Source organism: Ammodytes marinus (assembly GCF_949987685.1).
Source record: "Ammodytes marinus genome assembly, chromosome: 18".
Classification (NCBI taxonomy): Eukaryota; Metazoa; Chordata; class Actinopteri; order Uranoscopiformes; family Ammodytidae; genus Ammodytes; species Ammodytes marinus.
In genome coordinates this window covers 8546694-8572372 of record NC_137222.1, presented here as the reverse complement: position 1 = coordinate 8572372, position 25679 = coordinate 8546694, and the positions used below count along the sequence as shown (strand labels likewise).

Genomic DNA, 25679 nt, shown 5'->3' with positions numbered 1-25679 from the left:
TAGTCGATTTTATTGATAACTTGACAAACTGACCAAATGAATTGGCTATTGACTTTTTTCATAATATTTCCATATTTGCCAAAAATGTCATGGATCCAGTTTCTCAATTTTGAGGATCCACTGCTTTTAATATATACAGTCATATGAAAAAGTTTGGGAACCCCTCTCAGCCGGCATTATAATTGACTCTGCTTTCACACAAAAAAGATAAAAGTGGTATGTCTTTAATTTACCAGGAACAGCTAAGTACCGGGATGTTTTCCAAACTAAGATTTTTTGAAAAGCAGTATTTAGTTTTATGAAATTAAATAAAATGTGAAAAACTGGCTGTGCAAAAATATGGGAACCCCTGTGGTCTTGCTGATTTTAATGCATGTAACAGCATGTAAAACTGAGGACTTTAAACACAACATTGGTTGGATTATGTTGTTAAGCCCTGAACCTCATATAAAGGTCTGTTTAATCATGATAAAAGGTATTTTAGGTGCCTAAATGCAAGTTCCACTTCTCTTTGACTCTCTGCAGAAGTGAGACAGAATGCGATCATCAAAACAGCTACCAAAAGATCTTAAAAACAAAGATTATTCATTGTCATGGATTAGGGGAAGGCTACAAGAAGCTTTCCCAAAGGTTTCAATTGTCAATTTCTACTGTAAGGAACGTTGTCAGGGAATGGAAGGACACAGGCACAGTTGCAGTTAAACCCAGGTCTAGCAGACCAAGAAAAGTACAAGAGCGGCATATGCGGCGGATTGTGAGAATGGTTGCACACAACCCAAATATCACCTCCAAAGACCTGCAAGAACATCTGGCTGCAGGTTGTGTATCTGTACATGGTTCTAGAATTCAGTGCAATTTGCACCAAAACATCTGTATGGCCGGGTGATGAGAAGGAAGCCCTTTCTGCGCCCACGCCACAGGTACAGTTGCATGGAGTATGCAAAAGCTCATTTAGACAAGCCAGCTTCATATTGGAAGAAAATGCTTTGGACTGATGAGACAAAAATTAAGTTATTTGGTCTTTATAAAAAGCAGATGTTTTGGTGCAAATTGCGCTGAATTGTTGAACGATGTACAGATACACAATCTGCAGCCAGATGTTCTTGCAGGTCTTTGGAGGTGATCTGTGGGTTGTGTGCAACCATTCTCACAATCCTCCACCTATGCCACTCCTGTTTTTTTCTTGGTCTGCCATGCCTGGGTTTAACTGCCACTATGCCTGTGTCCTTCCATTTCCTGACAACGTTCCCTACAGTCGAAATTGACAATTGAAACCTTTGGGAAAGCTTCTTGTAGCCTTCCCCTAAACCATGACAATGAACAATCTTTGTTTTTCAGATCTTTTGGGAGCTGTTTTGATGATCCCATTCTGTCTCACTTCAGCAGAGAGTCAAAGAGAAGTGCAACTTGCATTTAGGCACCTAAAATAAATTTTCTCATGATTAAACAGACATTTCTATGAGGTTCAAGGCTTAACAACATAATCCAACCAACTTTGTGTTTAAAGTCATCAGTTTTACATGCTGTTACAGGCATTAAAATCAACAAAAGCACAAGGGTTCCTATATTTTTGCACAGCCAGTTTTTCACATTTTATTTTATTTCATACAACCAAATACTGCTTTTCAAAAAATCTTTGTTTGGAAAACATCCCAGTACTTAGCTGTTCCTAGTAAATTAAAGACACACCACTTTTATATTTTTTTTGTGAAAGCAGAGTCAATTATAATGCCGGCTGAGAGGGGTTCCCAAACTTTTTCATATGACTGTATATATATATTTTTGCAACTTAGAATGTGTACTATTATTTAAGTACATTTTCAGAATACTTCCTCCACCCCTGCTTAAGAGCTACATAGTGCATCTTTGAGCATGTTTACATTCCATAAGTGCTATACTCTAGATACTTAAATAATTTTTAATCAGATACTTTTGTAATTGTACTCAATAGGTATCTTAATAGGTGAATGTAACTTGTGACCGATTCATTTTTAAAGTATCTTAACTCTACTGAAATATATTTAACAGGTAATCTTTTCACCACTGAAACATTGTCCGTGTTGCCTACTACCTTACTTATTTGCAGAGGGCTGATATGAAGTGTTGAAAGTGGAGGCTTCAAAACATGCACAGTGATATACAAGATTGCAAGAGGGGAACCGGTGGCACAGACTCTGGAAAAATACCAGCACATCTTCCCCCATGACCTGCATTTGTCACATTCTTGTGAAGGACACCTAGTCCAGCCCTCAAGCCTGAAATGTTTACTATGAATACAGAGCCTAACTTCAAAAGGTATATTGACAAGCACCTTAAATTAGAACCCAATTTCACACAATTATTAGGTTCCAAAAACATTAAAACTCAAACTAAATGGTAAACTTAGAGTGAAAGGTCAGTAATCTTACGTTCCCATACGACAGTTAATAGCATCACGTACTTACTTATCCTAACTCCAAGATTCATTTCAGTTATCCTTAAATGAACCCAGGCTTTTCATTCACCATCGTCAAATTTACTGACTCCATATTTATATCTGATTATCACATGCATAGTAATATCCCTTAAACTTTAGTTGTTACCTATTTATCAAGGCACTTGGAGGTTTAAAATTGACCAGAAATCAATGTTGCTGGGTTCGTTGATTAGCACATGAGATATGGTTTGATCTGTAACTAAATTAAAAAACAATTAAGCTGTCAGCACCGTTGTGACAGAGGGTGAGAAAGTGTTATACAATTTCATATTGACTTCTCCGTGCCAAAATAGATAAAGCATCTGCCAGACAACACCCCCGAGAGCCTGCTGGATCTTCAAAGCTTAGGGCTGAACAAGATGTACATGAAAGACCCGAGTTCAAATATGAACAAATTTTGTAATAATAACTCGAACCGCCTTTAAAAGGAAACACTACAACTCATTTTCAGCTTGCACGTTTGTGTCTGATAGCTACAAATGAGAAAGTTGGAAACTTAACAAGTATTTGCCAAACTTGTAAATAAAAAAAAAATAATTCTGATGCTTGACAAAGTGTATCACGTGTGTCAGACAGCACAGCAGAGAAAGTGTTTGTCCACCTATCAGCTGTGTTGTAACATGTGACAACATTTATCGCTTTACAAAGAAAGGACACAAGAAAGTGCTTGACAGGTTCCCACAGAGCTGACTCACACATGATACAAGTTTTAGGATTAAAAAAGCTGTGCATGCGGTACGTACCCTTTTCTTAGCCGTGTGGTTGAGGATATAGACTTATGATGTAGGTCTTCAGTATGAGCTCAGGCAGAGACGGCAGGTCTCGGGGTGTGAGTCTATTTTTAAGTGTTGTCCCCCACAAGTACAAAGTCGGTTACCTGATATTGTAGACATGTGTCGATCTTGAACATTTAACCCTCGATATCTATATTTACGGCCTGTATTACTTTTGGCCTACTTTACTGACTGATCTTGTGTTTGATGTCGTAATTTAATGTTTGTGACTCTTGCCATAGTATGACAAGTCATGCAACCCCACACTGAAAACCTTGTGGCATTGAGAAGCAAGTTAAAGGTGGAGTCAACGAGTCTGGTGAATGCTTTTTGGCAAAATAGCTTTTGGCAAAATCAGTGAATATCTCCTCGCAGTTTGTTATCTGTCTGTGCTGTGTGCATGCTGAAAGAAAGACTGGTGTTTACACAGCGTAGGCTCTGAAAACTGGCAAGTAAACAAAGGGTATGTGAACTAAGGGGCCAACGTAGCTAGCAACATGCCCGTTTACAGAGCCTAGGCTGTGTATTAAGACCGTATTTTTTACAAATCCAAATAAAACTAAAAATATTTTGAATGTTATCACTAGAGTAAGATCTTGTTGTGATCTAAACAGGTGTTTACAGTGCACCCGTGATATTCAGGGTCACATTTCTGGCATCATCGATGCCCCTCTAACTACTGTGACAAAGCAACAATGCAATGTTGTCAGAGGCCAAAACAAACTAATGAGGCTGGACCTTTCTTGTTATTATGTAAAATGATTAGTAGTCAATTATCCCACCCTTGCATAACAGATTAAATGTGACTTTGCCTCTAATTTGGTCAAATGTTTTATGACTCACTGAGCAGTGAACACAAGCTCGACTCAAATGGCAGGTCAAAAAAAAATAAATAAAAAAATTTAAATAAATTTCCTGTATTTCTTTCAGCAAACTGCTTTGTAAATGTTGTTTCATAACGAGCATGAAGGACAGTTTTGTAACCATGAGTAATTTACTTACATCAGTGTTGCTGTGACAGGTGTGGATACCTTTACTGCTTTAGAAACACCACATTGTAAATAGTGGTTTAACGACAGAGTCCCTTCAATAAAACAGCAATGTCTGACGTAAGTGTGATTTATAAAAATAAATAAAAATATCAGACTATGACTATTTTTAGCTACTACTTCAAAGAGAACACTGACACCCCAAACTACTAGAAAGCACCGTGTGAGATTTCCATTGTTAGTGTGTAGTATGTGTGTGTGTGTGTGTGTGTGTGTGTGTGTGTGTGTGTGTGTGTGTGTGTGTGTGTGTGTGTGTGTGTGTGTGTGTGTGTGTGTGTGTGTGTGTGTGTGTGTGTGTGTGTGTGTGTCTGTGTGTGTGTGTGTGTGGACAAGAAGCCAGTGACATGTTTCGTGAATGAATCCCCCACCCCCCTTTTAACAAACAGAAGAGGATGAGAACACAAACTAATAAAATCATGTCTTTCCTCTACTTTCCGCACACCTGTTCTTGTGGTGCCTGGTAAGTCCACAATGGAACAGAGGGAATATTATTGGACTAATATTGTGTGCATGCCTATCTGTGTGGGAGCTGTTCTTGCTTTCTTTCTTTGGAAAAATAAAAATAAAATAACTGTAGCACAGCATTGTTGTAATAAATTACTTTGTTTTAAAGATAAACAACTGGAGTGCTGTAGTTAAACCACTAAAATAAAGATTGACTCATAATGTGTTACATGACTAACCTTCACATTAAATTAGTCACAAACAGCATTTGGACAGAACTTTAATAAGGCATGACTTTATACGATGTACCTATTAGAGGAAACATGGTTGTGTGTGTGTGTGTGTGTGTGTGTGTACATTTAAAAGCAGGTACTAATATGGAATGAGGCTATATAAAACTTATCTGTAGACTATTTACTGTCTCTCTCAGCCAGTTTAGTATTTCTTGAACTATAAGAATACTAAATTTTTTCTGTCTTTTTCAGTTGAAACTGCGTTGTATTACACCATCTTGAGCATGTTGTTGTGAGGCTTTGAGTTGGACGTGGCCCCCTTGGACTCTTGAAGTCATAGTGAGAGGAGTGTCATCTTACCAAAGCAAGATATATTTTTACACCATGTTGCTGCACAGTCGGCCTCAGCCTGCTGTCTACCTTCCTTCCCCTTAAATTCCCAGGACGGCATCAGGTGGAAAATGGTGCTGCACATGTAACAAGTGCGTCACAACCATGTTTTGTTTGTGTGTGGGTGTGTGGGAGATTTAGCTAGAGTCAGCTGAAGGATGCTTTTGGACAACCAATTAAGGGAAGGAGTGCCAAAGCGTGCAAATGACACATACTAAAAACATCTCCACGGTTCCAAAGTGTTATGAAGGAAACAGCAAACCATATTTGTCATTCTTTTGCTAGACACATATTCATTTATAGCTTAAACTTGGACATAAAACATGGTTTAATATTGAAACTATGGCAAAAATACTGGTATTGTTAAAAAAAAATCTCCATCCTGGTGTTATACACTGATTTTAAAACATCACTCCAGCGGAAATGATCACATAAGGAGTTTCTGTGAGAGTGTCAGAGATAAACAGTGTCAGAGGGATCAAGGAATTCCTCTGAGGCTGCTCATCAAGGATTACCCGACTTAATGCAAAGCACAACAGAGCACATGCCCAGCATAACTCAAGTGCTATAACTGAAATGTAGCTGTGCTTTTTTTTTTAACGTCAGAAGAAACTGAAAACCTTTGTTATGATCTCATCAGCTGAGTCAGTGATGCTGGTAAATTCTGACTCACTTCAATCATCCAAAATATTCTCATTACATGAAAGGAACACTTACATGCCTTGTTTCTGACCTGTTAAATCTTTCATAGAAAGAAGTTTGAAGAATTTATGTCGTTTTTGTAATAATATCACAGCTTAAGAGTTTGTCATATAATTATAAGAGATGGCAAAAGATGACAGCTTTCAGCCCAAGGCTTTCACCGCCATGTATTTTGATTTCTTTAAGAGCAGTATCTATTCTTATAATTTATTTATTTGACCAAATCCTATCATCTCCAAATATTCAAAAAAAATATGACTCTGTAGGCCCTCAAGACAGAATGAAAATTATTAGAAATGTAAATACTTTCTTGTAAGCTCACGGTTGGAAATTATTTTTCACTTCTCTGAAACAGGCACGCTATCACAGGCAATCACTGATGCCAACATATGACAGAACTGCTCATTCTACAAGGCAGTTTTATTGTTGTGACATGAAAGTGCTGTTGACAAAACAATAGTCCAATCTCCTGTTTGTCATAGCTATAATCAGTTCAATATATTAAATCAAATCAAGACAAAATATCTATATATGCAGATGACATTATGTTATCTGTCTGGAACTATTAACCCCCCGTTTTATTTATTTTTTGTGTGTGTGATCTGGAGGATGTTTTCTATACCTTCTATCTGTAAACTGCCGAAAACTAATAGTGACAATGAAAAAGTTGTTACCAAAGCAATCACCATAAAAAGCTGCTTTACTTTTATTAGCTTTTGTTTTTTCATTTCTGTTTTCAACAATTTTTAATTGAACAAGAGCACTGTATTACAAGGCACAAACAAACAGAATACAAGATTAGGGGGTGTTATGTGGATGGATGGATGGGTTTTTTTGTGTGCTGACTTGTCTCTATATACTACTCCATTTTAGAAGGTAGGGTTTCTCAACCAGCACAGTCAACACATAGCTCACCACCAGAGTGAGCACCAGGTGGCCGAGGAACATGTACATCTAAAGAAGAAAAGTAGACATAAAATATAAGTTAAAAGGGCACGGTCAACTGGTGTAAAACCTTAAAAACTTCTGCATTAGGCTTGATGAAATTGAATAAAATGCATTGTCTGTAGTACTCACAAAGTTGATGTCTATGTAGTGGATTGGGGTCTCTTGCAAGCCGATGTAGAGGATGATGAAGACAGGATGGGTCAGATAGCAGGCAAAACTTATGTTGGAAAGAGGAACCCAGAAACCCTGTGACAAGAAGGTCTTGATAAAACCTGAAGAAACAGTGAGTGACAAATCATACATATTTCTGCTTTAATGTATAAAAGTATTTTACTCACATGTCAAGCAACAAGAAACACGCAGATGCTCCTCTAAATTGTATTCATATTTGTTTAACCAAGTAATTCATTTGGTTTTGTATAGTGTAGGTGAGGGTTTAAAAAGTTGAACCGTTAACAATCCTCCCCATTGTACAGTATGTTTTTCCCTTGCTCTCAGTGAAGTATGAAATCATTGATCAGCAAGTTGCTATGGTGTAGTCGATCATTGATCAACAGTTTGAAATGCAGAAGAAACAAATCCTCAATTAATTTTTTCACTGAAAATTTTTTTTGGTCTCTGGAACATCTCTGCGTGTGTTTTACCTCCATAACCCTCCTCACAGGCCAGTATGATCCAGGTAACGGCCAGGGCCCAGAGGTGCCTGTGCAGTCCCTGGTAGAGGGCGTGTGATACAGATGGATAGGCTGGGGTCTCCCTGAGGATATAGGCCAGTCCAACTATTAAGGCCATTAGTGACAGACAGCAGAACCAACCGAGTGCTGCCTGCCACTGGAGAAACAGCAAGAGACGATGACATATCAGTGTCGCTCCTGTGTGTATACTGACTGAGTATGTTTGGGTTGTAACTATCACAAACGATCATATGATGTGCTGTTTGTAGTGTTTGTGGGAAGGGATTAGATGTTCTAACCTTCTGCTTTAACAGCTGTTCTTTCTTTGTTGTCAAGTATATTCCAGTCAAGATCCCGATTAAAAACGGCCCATATCTTGTGTAGGGTTTCACATAGTAATACAAGACATAATTCTCTGATGTCCTGCAAATAAAATAAAAAAAACACTTTTAAAGTACTGTAATGGTGAGTTAACCATTTTAACTTATATAAAAACATTGCTTGACATGTAAGGCACATTACGTTTTGTGCATTTGATTCCTAAGCTGTTTGCATTAGTAATAGATCACGATCACTAAGCCTTACAGTGTAGACGGCTGAAAAACTGGCAGCTGCAGGAGGGCAGTTATAACAGCGCTGGCCACGGTGGTCATCAGCAGAAGGCTTCCAGCAACTACTGCAAACACACCTTTGTTTCTGATCAACGAAAGACGGGATGACTAAGATTGTATAGCAACATACAGTATATCTGATTTACACTTTCTCCATGGTAGAAATTTGATTTAACTGAGGACACATTTTTCTTAAAATCATATGAGAGGACATACAGTCTATAAAAATAGACCAACACAGGAGTGGTGGCATAGCACTGGAAGTCCAGAGACAGGTACCATGTCCATGGAATACACTGAGGACAGATAGGGAAATATAAAATAATTAAGAAAAAAGTCAGTATAGAGTAGAAACATGTCAGAAAAGCTTCAGAGCTACTTTTATAGGTCTGGATAGCTGCTTAAACTTACTATTTCATGGACTGGGAGGAGATTGCTGATCAACAGTAAATTAGCCCACCAATAAGTCTTACAATCCATCATTGTATCTATAAATGGAAACCAGTAGGGTCCCCACTCCACCAGAGAGATGAGGCCAATGGTTAGACACATAATAAAGAGATGCAGTGGTTGAATCCTGTAGCAAAGGAAAGACAAAAAAAGAATTTGCCTTTACATCAATGGGTTTTACATCACACATACAGCACAGACAGATAATCATAACCTGCTGACTGTTTTTGCTGGAAAATATCAACAAACCATACCTTTTGATCCTGTTGAAGAGGTAGTTTGCCACCAAACTGGGGCTCAGTTTGTCTTCAGCCCTGTCGATAGAGCCCAGCAGAGACCGTGCACTGAGCACACCCCTAAAACACAAAAGCTCTAGAAATGGCTTAAACTGGCAACGTATATCTCGATGTTCCTTCTTTTTTTTTCTTACACACACACATGACAAATCCACCACTTTTTTTTTAAATACATGTTGTTTCAGTCTCACCCCAGCAGTAAAAAAGTATCCACAGCTAGAAAAACTGGTCCACTGATGGTAGGCACATACAGGGGGCTCCTTTCAACCGTTTTCTTCCAGTTTTTGTAGTTATCTGCAAAACATAGACAAATTATTTTTTATTTCTACTCTTTCACAATATACATACATTTAGTCACTTTCATTGACCCTATGTTTATATGCCTTGATATATGTCTTCTTTCAGATTCTCAACTTTCAACGATCTCCAGGACCTGTGGGAACCCAATAAAGAGTGAGTGGCTGTGAGTCCTGTTGTCATACCCAGGTTGTTTATTACGGGGAACTGAGCAGAGTGTCCACACATGATCCACAACAGGCTAAGAACACGGATGCCATTCAGGGAGGAGTAGCCTCCTCCTGGGATGAATGAGGAGGTGCTGAGGACGCCCTGGCTGGTCGTTTGTAGAGAGAACATCTGAAGGCACCGGTACACACAGCTCCTGGTGCTGTCTGCATAAAGACGATATTCAATAAAGCTGAATCTGAATCTGAATCTGAATACACAATATATAATTTATAATACTGCACCAGTCCAGTAAAACTTTCTTTCTCATCATGCTCTGGTGTGTCATCTGAAGAATATTTGTAAGAAATATTTTACTCACACAATAAAACATTGTACTTACTGGTACTATTTTCCTCTGAAGGGCTGCTATTGATTTCGCTATTGGAGGAGCCATTTGTCTTCAGGGTCCCATAAAGGTTTAGGCCGGTGTTTAAACATGAAGACTCTGCTGCTGGAATGACCTCTCTACTCCGCCGCCACCTTATGACGGCTGTGAACAAGGTAGCAGCAAGAGGAATCGCTACCATCACACAACACACAAACCTGCAGGAAAAGAAAGGTATCGGATTTAGCTTAAGATTCATACATCTTCATTTCCTTTAAAGTCCTGAGAGGAAGTATGGTATGTGTGTGTGTGTGTAAAGAGAGATCTCTCCAGTCCAATTTAAAGTTTCAACAACATGTGTAGAAAGGCCAGTAGAAAGGGTAAAAAAAATATATACTGACAAACAGGTGATGTCTGATGCATCAGGGTCAATGGTGTCGGACAAACAGTGGGTCATGATCACCTCCTGAGCAGACTGATTGACCAGGATACGAGGTAGAGGAGGAATGAGGGATGTCTCACCAAACTTTAGTCTGTCTGTTAAAATAACAATTCACGAGTTAAACAAAAATAAGCATGGAAGGACTTAATGATATTGCAGAGTCCAAATTTTTTTTTTTTTTAAAGTAACTGACCATCCAGCACCATCATTTGCACCTCTCCTTCTTCACAGGATTCAGGAACACACATACCCACAAAGTACTGTACTGTGCCCTACAGTGGATACAAAAAAAATGTTCACACAATAGCCAACTGACAGGAGGATTTAATCTTCTATAATTACTTTATTATTTCTTTATTTATTAAGGACAAATGTATTAAAAACATTGTTTCATATTATAAAAACATAAAACAGATGCCACGCATACAGGTGTTAGTCGAAACTAATTTGCAACCCCTGTCCCTGATTAGGCATCTCCTAAAAAATTCACATGAATTCTTTTGTTGTTACCTGCCTGATGAACACCTGGCAGTACTGGCCAGAGAAGGTAGCACCGTGGGCAGAGAGACACTCTCGCAGCAAGCCGGGCCGGTTGGCATTGCCTCCTTCAACATTGCTACCCATCTTTCCAAAGGCATCATACACTGACAATTGACACACACAGGAGAAAATGCAAGTTAGTGCAAACATCGATTTTGTATTCTTAAAAATGAAACATGTAGCCTACAAAGATATTGATGATTAATTATGACCGAACAATATGCATTTTATATGTCCTTGATTCTAGAATAATCCTTTGGAGGACTCAACTCAAGTTGAGCAACCGATTTAAACACCCCACCACCCTCAAATAAGCATACAAGTGGGGCCAGGAATTTACATTTTAGACTATACAGTAACATATTGATGTTGATGTTATACGTTTCACCATAACCAAGTGCTTGATTTCCCTTACTGTAATTCAGCACAATTATACACTGCTTTGCTTTAGCCTAAGTTGTAGGCTATAGCAAAGCCAATCGTTTACAGTGTAGGGCAGGCCCTTCACTGTTAACGATTAAACAGTTTAAAATTATATAAAAGTGAAATATATTTTTTAATGGTTTTACTGTAGACAAATATCAAATAATACACATCCAAGTAAGTAAAACTATAATAATTTTTTCATGAATTATAAATTTACTTGTGTTATTTTAATAAAAAGGTCAGAAGACCATTTTTTCCTCTATCCGTCTCTCTAATTATTCCTCTATTCTCCTGAATTGCGGGAAACAGCGCCCCCTCTGGAGTATAACGGCTTGTCAATGACAGTTGGTTTGTGTGGTCAAAAACGGCACTGCACCCTCAGTTAAGGGAAAATACAGGTGAAGTCTGCGTCCTTTGTTTTCAAGTTACCGAAGTGTAAACAAATAACAAATAAGGGCCACTATTATGCGCAACTCTGTATCATTGATTGGAATATATCTCCGGTACAGGAACTCAAAAGTACAAATATAGTAATTTTACTCTTAACCTCTCGATAAACAAAAAATATTTCATATTTAAATGATACAAGAGCTAGCTTGTTTTTCAGTGTTGCTAGCAAACATGTTTTTGTGAAACCTGTTAGCTTGCAGCTTGTGAGGGAGATGTTAGCTAAAAAATTAAATTAACTGAAAGACCATCTGAGCAACAGCTGGAAGGATATGGACAACTTCATCTTCGTTGTTAATAACGTGAGTCAGATACACCCTTTATCTTTCTGTCTTTCTGTCTCTCTGTGTCTCTTTGCTCATTATTTATCTTCCATGCTGCTAATATGTCTGTCTTTGGTTGCCTGTGTTGTCGTTATATAAGTTGTCATTTCTAAAACTCTGTTATGATATGTGTGAATGAGGTGTGCTAGTTCCTCGTCAGATTTCATTCAGTCTTGTTTTTATTTTAATTTACATTTTTTAATGCTATGCTGTACAGCTGTAGGCCTGACATAAGCTTTGTAGTAGACTATTGTTTTTGTGTTGCTTTAGGCCTAGCCTACATCACAGAGGAACAATATCCTACTACAAATCTCAACATTTCCTTGGCCGGTCTGGCTCTTATACAGTCTAGAGTAGACTTTAGATGCTTCTGATCCACTCCACGGCTAAAATGAGCAATTAGTATAAAGTTAAAGTTACTGGCCCCGTCCTTTAAAAGAACACCTGTCCCAGTCTCGCCTCTCGTCTTTAAATGGGCCTGGACCTCCACGACCCCAAACTCACTGCAAATGCACAACTTAACATACTGTAATAAATCAATCAACACTTACTGAGAATGGCATATTCCTTTGGCCTCTCTTGATTCATTTCCCAGAGGAAAGTGTTGGTGTCCTCCATACATCTTTGAGACACAGATAAAGCCTGCGTATTTTTCAGCGCTACACTATATCCTGCAAAAACAAGGAATGCCACCCAACTCAGGGCCATTTTTAGGACTCACTGCGTCGTTTTAGGGCAGCAGGTGTTTAAATAACATAAGAGGGGGACACGTCATCATCAAGAAGGTAGAGCGTGAAATTCATTTTGTCATGGGATGGAAGGAAAATCTAAAACTTCTTGCAATTGCAGGCCGTCGCCACCTGCTTTTCTATATCAGGTGTGACCAAGATTTGGTTACTTGAGGATGAGGCTCACAAAAAAGGTCCAGGATGGGATTATATTAAGGCACAGGATTAACATTTGAGAGTGCAAATCAGTGTCAGGTTGTTGTCCCATCCCTGCTACAGACAGATGTTTCACTTTACCTTGTAACAGCAGTCATGTAAATATGCCACAATAGCCACATTGTCTGTTCTCTCCTACTCTGGTCCTATAAGGAATTGATAATAATGTTGTTCTGGATAAGAAGAAATGGAAAACCCCAATTACACATTTACAACCATTATAATCAATTTATTTACTGAGTTTATTTTTATTTTAACCATTTGTCTCAAGCTTTAAAAATGTGAAAATCAACACCACAGACAGTCTAGTAATTTAAATAAAACAACGGCCACTAGAGGGGGAACTTCTCTTAAAAACCTACAAAAAGTGACTTCACCATGCAGCAGTGAAAGAAACTATCTACACACCCACTGATATGCAGCTTTGATCAATTATATGTTGTGTGCTCTTGATAGAAGGAGGTTATTATATGTTATGAATATGCAGCACTCCTTGATCACCTGTTTTGAAACCTTGCAGATGTGTTCAATTTCAAAATAAATGTCCTCATTGATAAAAAGTATAGTCCAGAATTTTGGTCTATATTTTCTCATGAATTTGTACAATGGAAAAGGTTTTAGGATCTTATGTAGGATTTGTGTAAAGTTATAATTGAATATATTACTCGTAAGACGGCCACTGCCAATGGTTGAATTCACTCCTATGTAACTACAAACTTTCCACAATAATAATGTGACACAGACAGCACTAAAAAAGCAAGAGTATAAATGACCAATAGAGGATTTCTGACATGTAGAGAAGAGCTGATGTCTCATGTGCAGTCAACATCAGATCTCAACCCTGGCAGGTTTTTATTATTTATTGACATAGATAACAGCTTTGTACACATTTGTCTCAAAACAGCAGAAAGACACATTGTAATCAATAAACAATTCACTGACTGCTTCTCACATGCTGTTTAACAGTGCGAGACTGCTAAAGTCTTATTGTCGGAGTAGAATAACTACTGTGCAAAACTGAATGATATTTATTTTGGAACAGCTCAGAAAAAAGAAAACACAATCATGAGATCCCACAACTTTCAGTTTGTGAAAGAATAATTCAGTTTCACAGCCAGGTTTTACATTCATAGAGTTTTTCCTCTGTTTTGATGTTTTTCCCAGTGATATTCTTGTTAATAAACATTCATTAAGTCTATGATTTCACATTTACCCAAAGAACGACAAACTAAAGGAACAACACATGAAATGATAATGTTGTTATTTGTTATAAAATGCGCAGTCATTACAACTTTACAAGAGCTGCCATATCTATTAAGATTGGAATGAAATGTAAAAAAAAGGTCCTACAATCTTTTACAAAATATTTTTTTTATACAAATTCAAATTTGGCCCACATATTTATCTTCAAAAGACTGTTTTTCTGATGTTTAATGTCATCCACAAAACTGTGAGCTTACAACTCATTTCAAATGTATAAATGTAATTAAATGTGTAATTATTCAACATTTTAAATGTAAATGATAACAACTTGAACATTTTGTAAGGAGATGCAGCTGAAAATAGGCTCTGTTTTTCTGATTGTCTGAAATCTTCAGCTCAAAATTAATACAAAAATATTGTTTTAGGATAAAAAAATGTAGGGACCATAACCAGGGTTTATCATTGAAGAAGCCAAGGACAGCTAAGGGAAATATATTATCCATGAAAACTAAAGCATGAAGAAAGTTTGTTGCCATTGCCAATCGTATGCTTTTAAGTTGAAATTGAAGTACTCAGCCATGTCCTGTAGTGGAGAAAGTTTTACATACATATTTTTTCTTTCAGACATTCGTTGGACATTAGCAGCATAAGCATTACATTCAGAACACTGCTTGACTGTATGAGGATTAATCCCATTGGAACAATATATCCATACATTACCTACTATAGTGAGAAGAAAACAATGGAAACAGTTAAAGACATGCTGGTCTGTAAAAAAATATTTATGAAAGGTCTATATAAACATCCATGTATGTAAAAACAAAACAAAAACAAAAATTACGGGGCAATCCAACAGTGGACCGCAGGTTCCAAACCGACCCGCGGCTGTTTACTGCATGTCATCCCCCCTCTCTCTCCCCATTTCCACTCGATTGCTCTGAACAACTATCCAATAAAGGTTAAACATCTAAAAAATATATTTAAAAAAACAAAAAACATTAAAATTACTTTAACAAGATTACTTAAAAACACAAAGTGAACTTGACATTTATTCCTTTTTTTAACTGTATACAGTTTGTAGTACCCCAGATGTACAGTATTCCTACACTGTAGTTTTTCTGCAACAGTTTAACAAACAGTAAACGTTTAAAACAGTATTAGTTTCAGATGGAATGGTTTAAAAGTCTCACTTCTCAGCTGCGTCGGTCAGTCTTTTTGACTTAATGAACGCCATCCCATGTGTCCTCATGTGAGTATTCAGGTTGCCCTCCGTCTCAAACATCTTTCCACACACTTTGCATTTGGTATTGGGTGTCCCGCCATCGTTCTCGTCTGTAACATCCAGTTGGTTCTCTCTTTGACTCTCATGGTCATCCTTGCCCCTTCCGTTGTATCGGGCAAGACCCGACGGCTCCTTCAGCCGATGGACGATAAAGAGGTGTCGGGCCAGCGAGCGGTGGGAGGTGTAGCACAGGCCACACTCCTGACACTGGTAGGATGAGCCATTAGACTTGTGTTGAGGAATGTGTTTGTGGAAAGCCGTGATGTCCTCTGTGGTGAAGCCGCAGCCAGCACACTTGTGAATTTTAAGGATATTCACCTTGAGCCTCTTCAATGGCTGAGAAGCAGAATCCCTGGAATTCAGGGCTAGAGAACACTCTTCGCCTTCTGGCTTCCTTTTAGGACTGGGGATCTGTGAAGGAGAGTAAAATGTTCAGTTAGCAAGTACAGGAGAACCATGAAATCCTTTTGGTCAAGTAAATTATAAAAGGAGCATTTCCTTCTGTCTGACAAACTACCGTTTTCTTGTCTGGTAAAGGCTCCATATTATTGGAGTTGGCAGTCTTCCCCTCTGGGTCTTTGACTCCATGCATCAGCTGAATGTGCTGATACAGCAGCACTCTTTTAGTGAATGGCTGAGAGAGAGCTGGACATTGCCTGTCAAAAGACAATAAAATAACAATTATAAACCCTTGCATGAGGTTTTTGTCAGTAGCTTCACTTTCAAGTGCACCCTGTATAAGGAAAGGTCAATGTAAAGCTTGATTCTCACAATGGACATTGCAAACTAGCACTAGCATGGACCCAACGCTTGCCTTATGAAATCTGATGCATCACAGTGTGCGGCTGTGCCAACTGCGCATGGCTCCTTATTGATAATTGGTTCAGTGTTGCATCAAAGTGTAGGAGCTCAGACCACCTAAACCGAAACCAAGTCATGACCTGTGGCGAGGGCTTGTTGCTACTCACAGGCAGGTGTAGACCTTTCGCAGTCCCTTGTGCTTGAGACGGTTGTGTCGGCAAAGGCTGTGGGAAGAGCTGAAGGACTTATCGCACTGTCGGCATGGGTGTTTCTTCAGTATCTGCAATATAAGGAAAATGTATGATAGATGATTTAAAGTATAGGCAGTGATGCCATGTTGACTTGAAATGAAACTAAAGTGTCAATGTATTATCAAATATGTCAACCACTGAAGCATTCGCAGCACCCCATGTGGCAAATTGGATTCTTCCTAATTATAATGGTTACAAACATTCACCTTGTCATGTTCGAGCCTCATGTGAGTCACAAATACATCCCTGGAACCCAAGAGGGTATTGCAGTCTCCACACATGTATTCTGAGCTAGGGCGGTTCTTGAGGTCTGCTGAGCCATTTCTGATGGTTTTCTTTAGCGGTGAGGGTGAGGGCTTCTTTTCACCCTTGTCTTGGCCATTGACATCTTTGTTGTTATTATTACTGTGGCTGTTGGAACTGTTAGAGTTAGTTGGCTTGGTGCTGAGAGGGAGGTTGATGCCCAAGTTTGGTGGACCCTCAGTGGTCTTCAGGGTTCCATGTATGGCCTGGAAATGATTCACATACTTGAATTACAACTTGGAAGTATAAGTAAATGGTTTGAGAAACATTTATAGGCTAAACTAATTACTAACAGCCCTAAAAAATTAATATAAAGATAAAATTAATCTTTATAATAAAAATTAAATAAAGATAATTATACTGTGTCACAGATACTAATTCATTTGCATCATGCGTTTTACTGCAAAGTTAATTATTGTTAAAACAGGCTCATAAAATAAATTTAAATGTTGATAATATTTTCAAAGAAGCCTAAAATAAGTTTTCTTTTTTGCCCACCTTGATATGGTCCAACATCAGCTGTTTCTGTGCGTAGTACATGGAGCAGTCGGGGCATTTGAAAACAGCAACTTTATGATTGACAACGTGCTGATCAAAGTGTGTGTAGAGCATAGACTGCAAAGTGAACACGGTATCACACATGGAACACTTATAGATCAACCTGAAATACAAAAAAAATACAATATTTACAAAGAAAATAAATGTGAAAGCTTCAGTGTTCCCAAGGAGCTGTTTAACATTTCAGCTGCACTTGTATTCTGGCACCTGATGACTATACAGTATCTCTAATGCAACCCTTTGATTGTGACAAACAATGAATTAATCATTATGTTGAATATTCTTTCACATCAGATGTTTGTTTAGCTTTAAGCTTGGATGGCAAACGGGCCAAACCATACCAATGGTGGAACACATGTTCCTGAGCACCTGTCATTCATAAGTAGAGCTAAATATTGACAGTGAAAGGTTGCCAATGGAAAAAAAACAAACCCAAGTTAAGCCACCATGTCTAATGCTCACAAATCCTGTCACTGATGAAGCAGTGAGGGTCATTTCCCTTCAAAAAACAGATTAGACACAGGTATGAGGTGACATTGGTGTGTGACTGTGTAAAAGGAAAATTGTGTAGTAGATGTGTGTTTATGTGTACGTGTTGATGATTTTTGGAGGAAATTGCTTGTGCATTTTATTTTTAATACTATTTTCTATGTTTATTATATGTAAATGTACTTTGAATTAAATTCATCTTAAACACTTTCACCAATAACTGCAATATGCTGAATTATATGTGTAATGGAAAAAATAACTAAAATATACGTGGTTTATATTAGTTTTTTTTTAAAGAATAATAATAGATGAAGACCTACTTGGGCTCTCCTGACTTCATTCCTGGATGCTGTGTGTGCGCATGAGAGTGTGTTCCAGGCGCAGACTTGAAAGCCATGGGGCAGAGAGAGCACTTATAGAAGACCTCACAGTGAGAACTCTGGATGTGGGATTTGAGAGTTGTAACATCAGGGAAGATCACACTACAGTGAAAACAGCTGGAGGGAGAAGAAATAAGAGTTTGTAAAAGTCCTATTTTATGAATATTTTAACTGAAAGTCAATTTAACTGATTCCTTGGACAGAAACGTTCACAAGTTGGCTGCTGTGAATGGTATTAATCTTCTCATCTAATTCTGTGTAACAGAATTTCGTAAAACGTCAAACTATTCCTTTAATAAGAAAATATAGGTCTTCAAAGATGCATGCATACTGTATTAATCTCTCATTTCAGGGAGAGTAAGCATCTCACTTAAACATCCATCCATTCAGAAGTACTGCTAAAACAGACCAAAGGCCTTATAATTGATCCATAATTGTTCAGATCCTGAGTTTCCAGTTTAAATTACCTATATTTTGTATAGTGACTCCACATGAAAATTGTGACCGATTCATCATGATTAATATATCTTTCAGTGAGAAGGGATTGTCAAACATAATGTCACAATAATGAAAAGTGACATTTAAGTCTGAGTACAGCCAAGTACAAATGAAGAACACTGCTCAACTGTAAATAAATGAAAAAGTCAGAATTGACTATCGAAAAATCTGTTATAACAGAAAATGTTTGTTAATTAAAGGTGGATGAACTTACTCTCAGACTTTGGGAACATAAATTAAAATTAATAGTGTTGATTTTAGGTAGACTGACCGGAAGCCAACTCTACGGCTGTAATGCAGGCAGTTCTTGGTGACATGTGACTGGAAGTGGACAGATCGGCAGCTGGCACCACACTCAGGGCAGATGTAAGGAGACTTGTGCTGGTGGATTCGCTGGTGTGACAGAAAGCTGCACTCATTTGGGAGAAGCATTTGGCAGATGGTGCATGTTTTCTACAGGCACAAAGAAGAGGAGATAAGGAAAATCAGACAGGCAATTTATCATGCACTGGAAAGGTGGCACCAAGAATATAAAGGGTACGTAACATTGTCAATTGGAAAACTGAATGGGACTTTTACTTGTGGAACCCAAGGTGCCCAAAATGATTCACGCACACTTTCCAACTCTATAGCACAGTTTAATAAAATTAGCAGAAGTCAGAACTTGATCACGTTCAGAATTGGAAATTACACACACACACCTGCCCACTGGACTCTGGTGCCTGTTGATAGTGCATAGCTAGCGAGCTGTCATCCTGGAACATTTCGTTACACTCCAAGCACTTTAGGTTGTGCCTGCAGAGCTTTGATACATCATCTTCCAAGGGCATGGCTGCCACAAGAGGAGCACTGCATGGAGCTGAAATCACAGCCGTTTGGGATGCACCACCAGCAATTCTCCCTGAGATTTGACAAGGAAGTGCTTGCACTTGGGAGGTGGTGGTGGAGATGGTCCCAGTGATATTGGGTGGGCCTGATAAAGGTGATGTGCTTATCATCTGATCTGCAGGTATGGGTTTTAGGATTAGATGTGAGCACTGCATGACAAACCCTTTGTCCTTGTGGCCCCTGGCATGAGATAAGAGGCTGCATTTGTTGTAGAACACTAGACTTTTGGCACAGTGGTTGCATGTAACCTCGATCCGCACACTGCGACGTTCATAGTGCTGTGTCAGGCTCTTCTCAAGAGCAAATGAATCTCCACACTCCAGGCACTTGTAGCCACGTGACGGTAAAGAGATACAAGCTGAGGTTGGTGGAGAGAGGTTTGGGATATACACAGGAACAGGGTTTATACTACTCAGGACTTTATTGAAGGCATCCACTACAGAACTTTGAGAGCTGGTGAACACTTGGACCCTAGAGAATTTCTTTGAGGCCCGACCAGCGATAATTGCCTGCTGTTTGACTTGTTGTGATTGTTGTAGCTGTGGTTGTTTGGAAGAGGAAAGGGCCTGTTTGAGATCATAGACTGCAGAGGTTACAGTCTGAGGCAGAATATTTAGGTTACGAAGATGGACTGTCTTTCGTACAATTTTGGCATTAGCCAGACTCGAGGCAGGTATGACAGTCTGTTGCTGGATGGCATTAGCAGCTTTCAAGATAGCACTGCTGGCACTTTGCACTGATGCCGCTGGGATGACTGTTGCTTTGACTGTGGTGTTGTTAGCTAGCTTGAGGTTAAAGACCTGGGCGCCAGCTGTTTTGACTGCAGAGACAGGCAGGAAAGCTGTTGCCACAGGTTTAATAGTCATTTGCTTGGTTATTTCAATCGGAGGACCTCTAGTGGTCGCTAGTACAGTGGTTGACAGAGAGGGCCTTGTGGGAGATGAGAACATTGCACTGGTAGTTGCCATGACAGAAGGGCTATTCTTTCCTTTTCTCAGACTCTCAGGATCAAAACGTGTTAGAACTCGAGTGACAGTACGCTTGATTTGGCCGGATGAAGTCTTGATTGTTTTGATTCTTACTTTTGGAATGACCGGGGTGGTGTCTGTGCTTAAAGCAGCTTTGTTGCTACCCTCACTAGTGACACTAGAGGGGCTGTCGGGTTGTTTAGCAAGCAGCCTCTTTGCGAACTCTAGGGCTGTCTCCGGCTCGCATGGCTTTTCCGGAGCTCTGGGATTTTCATTTGGCCGGATGTATTCTTTTTGTATAAAAGGAGAATCCAAAACACCCAAGTCAGAAGTACTAGCCTTTTTGGCACTGAGGGCTGCTATGGCTGCTATACAGGATGAAAGTTTTTCAGAGGACTTTGCTTTGATGTGAGACATACTGGAAGCATTAAGCCCTGATGGCTCTCCAGCCTCCTTGCAATCATTTTCATTGAGTACAGTCTCTTCAGGTAAACTTGATAGAGGGGATTTGTTTGACTTGGAACCTGCCCGAGCTAGATTGTCTACTGATACAGGAGATGTATGACTCTGGTCCTCTCTCTTATTAGCAGACCTAAATAATGACTGACTTCCCAGCTTGTCCATGGGGTCATCTACCTCAATTGTATCATCATCATCAAACTCTTCATCACTGGAAATAGGGCTGAACTGATTGAAGGTAGATGATTGGTTGTTTACAGTTTGACCTTCCTCCCTGGAAGATTTCCATCCATTCTTGGTATAGTGAGTACCTGATAGTATTGCAGGCAAAAGGCCATTTTGAAGTACATTGCCATTGCCAACAGAACAGGATTGGAGAGGGCAGGGGAAATGTCCATCTTTCTCAGATATGGTTCCACCATGCTCACCAGTGTCCATGTTTCGTATGTTCTTGACAATGACACTAACACCAACATCAGTTCCTGTTGATAGGTTTTGGGCCTCATCCTCATTGGTAGTCACTGCACAACTTGGTTGCTTAGGCTGTCGATCATGGTCATCGTGGTGGCCAGATTCTATGGCGGCTTTGGGATCCACTATGTCAGGAATATCAAAGGCCGCCAGCAGGTCATCAAAGTCTGGTGTCTTCATATCTCCCATGTTCCTGCTCCTGACGAGGAGATGACCTGGGGAGTACAGATACAATTGAAAAATAATTAGGTATGTTAGCTTCAGATTTTTTTGGTGAGTTCTTCAGCTTGCTGGTATCACAATTTGGACTCAGACTCTTCATGTTGTCTTTTGTATGTGTATTAGAAATATTTGTTTGTGATTCATGTATTAACATAATGAAGAAGTAAAAACTGAATTACTTATCACATGTTTAATGCTGCTGCAAAATACTGTCTTCTATGAAATAGGAAAGAGAAATCAGAAAAAGGTTCGCTTAAATTTGTATACCAGATCAGTCTATGATCTGGTTTTGAATATTCCTATTCATTTAGGTGGAAATCTAATTAGAATTATATAATGCCTTACATTTGAGGGTGATGCTTGGTTTTGGGTTGAACAGAAGGAAAGCTAATAATATCGATAGGCCAGGGTTTCAACATTTTATTGGTTAATATCTTTAGTGGAATATATTTTCTCTTGGTTAATATGAGTATTTGTCACCACATGATGTGTCTGTCTACATACAGTGCTTGATGTTTAATGTATGCATTAGCCAAATTAGCTTGAGGGTCTCTCCTCCTTAACCTTCAAATCAAATTGTGAACAGTATCTTCTTACAAGTATGCAATTAGTATTTATGACACATTCTTCCTCGCATTATGAGAGCAATTGCAGGGAACTAAATGCCGGTCCCCACGGTGGATATGACATTTTGATTACATTAAATGTGGCTACTAAGGAAAGCTTTTTACCCATCAATATACTATTGGTATGCTATAATTATACGTATTTAAATGCGAGAAGCGCAATAGTCTACGAGTGTGCCAAGAGACCCATTTGACTCCTTAAAAAGTTTCTGGTAACAAGTGAAGGATCTATACATGATGTCCTGACCACATCAGAGATGGATCTTGTCCAAGTTATAAATGCAATATAGAACACAAGTGTACTTGCAATTGTAGTCGTTTTCAGTGTACTGGCACTTGGGGGATGTATAAAACATGTCAAAAAATGTTTTCAGCTTCATAAATTATGAAGTGAAGGAACATGGTGACAGGAGAAAAGATTTGAAGGCAGACAAGGGTACTGTCTTCCAAACAGACACAATGTTTATTAAATATAACCTATGTTAATGAAATATGTATTTGTTGGTGTTCAACAAGCAAAATGTCTTACATAGTATTGTGTAATATCAAAAAACCTCTTTAGAAACAAACAAGTCTCTATTATTGAAATAATGTGCTCTGCAAACGAAAAAGAATGGTGGTGAGATGAACTATGTCCGTATGCACTATGGGTGTTGGTGCTGCTATGCTTGTACATGTCCAAGCAGTTAAACCAGTGCTGCTCTTTGATCCAAATGCATGGCAACCGTTATAGATGCGTCTGTGTATGTCCCTCCTCTTTGGTTTCAAAAGGGCAACTGCTCTCAATACAATCCAGATGATGGGACTGGTTGAAAAAAAAGCTGAAACGTAAATAAAATGACAGACTGAGGAAGGAATGTTATTGACGAGAGAGGGCACGCAGGTAATGCAGTGAGGGGGAAAATGGCTGCTGAGCTGTGTGAAGCTGCAGCAGAGAGAGAGAGAGAGGCCGGCTGGAAAGAACAGCTATAGTCACAGCCACAGCAGCTTCACATAGAGAGTAAATGAAGGTTAAATACAGACACAGATGAAAACTACACAACACAGAATCCCTCTCAACAAAGGCAGTTTAATACATGCCTCTTTACCACCTGAAATTCACTCACTGTCAAAAAGACTACTAAAATCTCAGTAAAGTGAATGTACAATATCAATGGTGGAAGCATGCAAGAGAATCGGCCACTCCTCACCCTCTTGCTTTCGTCCCTCTCCAGCCACTAGCCAAACCTTTTTTCCCTCCTTCCTTCCATCCCTTGGCAAACACAGTCACAACACTACTAACCCACAAAATGCCATCCACCCCACCCTGCCTGGGAAAAAAGTGCTGTTTCTTCACAACCAGGCTAAGGCCTAGAAGCCTAGAACACAGGGTCAGGTTACATCCGAGGATCTGGTGAGCGCTGGTGGTCCTGGTAGGGATCCTCCTTAGTCATTCTCTGCACCACTAGCAACACACAGACATACAAAGAGACAGCTAGATCAGTCTCCTGTGTGTGTGTGTGTGTGTGTGTGTGGCTGTGTGTGTGTCTGCAGGATGGTATGTGTGTGTATGCGTGTGTGCAAGGCAGGCCCTAGGCTGCAGATTCACAGACTCCAAGCCAGCCACGTCCCCCTGCCCTCGTCCCTTCCTAGATCTCCCTGCCCCCATTTCGCTATGAGTCGTGCTACATAGCGCACCGATATCAAGCCTGCAGTGTGCAGTAGCAGCAGCAGCAGCAGCAGCAGCAGCAGGGTCTGTGCTATGGTAGCCAGTGGCTGAGCTGTGAAGGGTTGCCATGGAGTAGTCTGGGCTATCTCTATCCCTCAGGAGCACAGAGACAGCATTGTTCCTGTCTGCCTCAAACCGGTTTCATCTGGTTCCAGTCACCCAACATAACGCCCTATGCTGCAATACGGCCTCGGAAACACACAGCAGTGTGCCCACTTCCCATCAAACACTGCAGCATTTTTCACCAAACTACATACATTCAGATAAAGTGAAATAAGAAGAGAACACACAGTATATTATAGACAGGTGGTGAGATGGCTAAAGCAGATTCTGGTCGCTAACACTGCCTTAAAATTAGGCCACAAAAATGCAAGCTACAGAAAGATAATCTTTCTGGTAGCATATTTACCTTGACATTATACTAAAATAGAAACACAGTAAAGTAAATTAGAGTCATACAATTTTAACAAAAGCAGGTACATTTTAAAGTAAAAAAATATGACACATAAAACCAACTGATATCTAAACATAATTTTAGGAAAAAGCTTTAGGTTGTAGCCATGTTGGCAGTAGAAGCTCAATATGCTACCTATTGGCTGTTTTATCAACCAGATCCCCCTAATGCTTTCACCCCCAGTCTCCCCACACTTAAAAACTTGCATGCATCTGCCAGCAGCATAACACCCTGCACTGGGAAATATAGACAAGGAATACAGACAATCTGACATGGACCGAAACACAGGCCACTCTTGTACCTCCCTCCCCAGATTTCCATCAAACACACATGCCACCCCTGTCCACATATGCCGCCACAGAGACACACGTAAACATAAACATGCAAGTCCATGCAAGTCCATGCATACTATAGAGAGGTAAATGTGGCATACCCTTGTCAGATTTTTTTTTCCTCTCTGAGAGATAATCAGGCAGAAACCGTCTTCCTGAAGAGGCCTCAGCACCTGCCTTTACTAAGCCCCATCCATTTTGGCCCCCATCCTCCTCCCCACCACTCCTACCCACTCCCCTCCACTGGGTCAGTCCTAGATTTTAGCCCCAGTCCAGGCCTCGGTTTTTCCTGTAGCCCCCACCGCTGCCACCACCACCACCACCACCACTTCGGCCGTGCATTGAAGGGACGGATGGAGAAAGGGGGCAGTGTTCAGCAGGCGAATCAGGCCTTTTGTCTCTGTCTGTCTGTGCAGGGGGGTGAGGGGACTCTTCACTCTGGCTCTGGAGCAGCAGCTGGTGCAGTGAAAGAAGAGAGAGAGGGAGACTGAGACGGAGGGAGGTGGGGGAGATGGAGAGGAAGAAAAGGAAATGAGCAGGAGAGTGTGATAAGGGCTATGGTCATAATATAGGCCTTTGTCACAGCAATGGACATATAATCGAGTGGAGAATGTTTATATGGGATAGTGCTGATAAACTAGTCTCAATCCTGCACAGTTTCCTTCGGGGATCCAACACATTATATATTAATATAACCTTATAAAAAAAAGGTAGAGGCCTCTGTTAAGGCCCAGTCACTTATTTGTATGCTGCAAGGTCAACAAGTCTTATGTCTGCATTTTTTTT

General features: G+C 39.6%; 2 protein-coding genes across 2 annotated transcripts; both read right to left on the bottom strand.

Annotated features, from left to right (window-relative positions):
- Positions 1 to 6919: 6919 nt before the first annotated feature.
- oacyl (O-acyltransferase like) lies at positions 6920 to 12701 on the bottom strand (the record flags this gene model as incomplete). The annotated part of the gene is made up of 15 exons (XM_080046594.1): positions 12608 to 12701; positions 10831 to 10964; positions 10514 to 10592; positions 10280 to 10415; positions 9869 to 10096; positions 9529 to 9713; positions 9238 to 9340; positions 9005 to 9106; positions 8712 to 8877; positions 8517 to 8596; positions 8275 to 8385; positions 7989 to 8112; positions 7660 to 7846; positions 7145 to 7287; positions 6920 to 7021 (listed from the first exon to the last, which is right to left on the bottom strand). Exons 1-15 carry the CDS (start codon positions 12672 to 12674, stop codon positions 6920 to 6922), a joined length of 1947 nt encoding a protein of 648 aa, XP_079902720.1. The 5' UTR covers positions 12675 to 12701.
- A 2688-nt stretch (positions 12702 to 15389) lies between these two features.
- On the bottom strand, positions 15390 to 21740 carry znf532 (zinc finger protein 532; the record flags this gene model as incomplete). Its single annotated transcript, XM_080046593.1, has 8 exons — positions 15390 to 15896; positions 16003 to 16141; positions 16454 to 16566; positions 16744 to 17046; positions 17339 to 17501; positions 18208 to 18384; positions 19037 to 19218; positions 19467 to 21740. The coding sequence occupies 8 exons, from the start codon at positions 21738 to 21740 to the stop codon at positions 15390 to 15392; spliced, it is 3858 nt and encodes a 1285-aa protein (XP_079902719.1).
- Positions 21741 to 25679: the final 3939 nt, after the last annotated feature.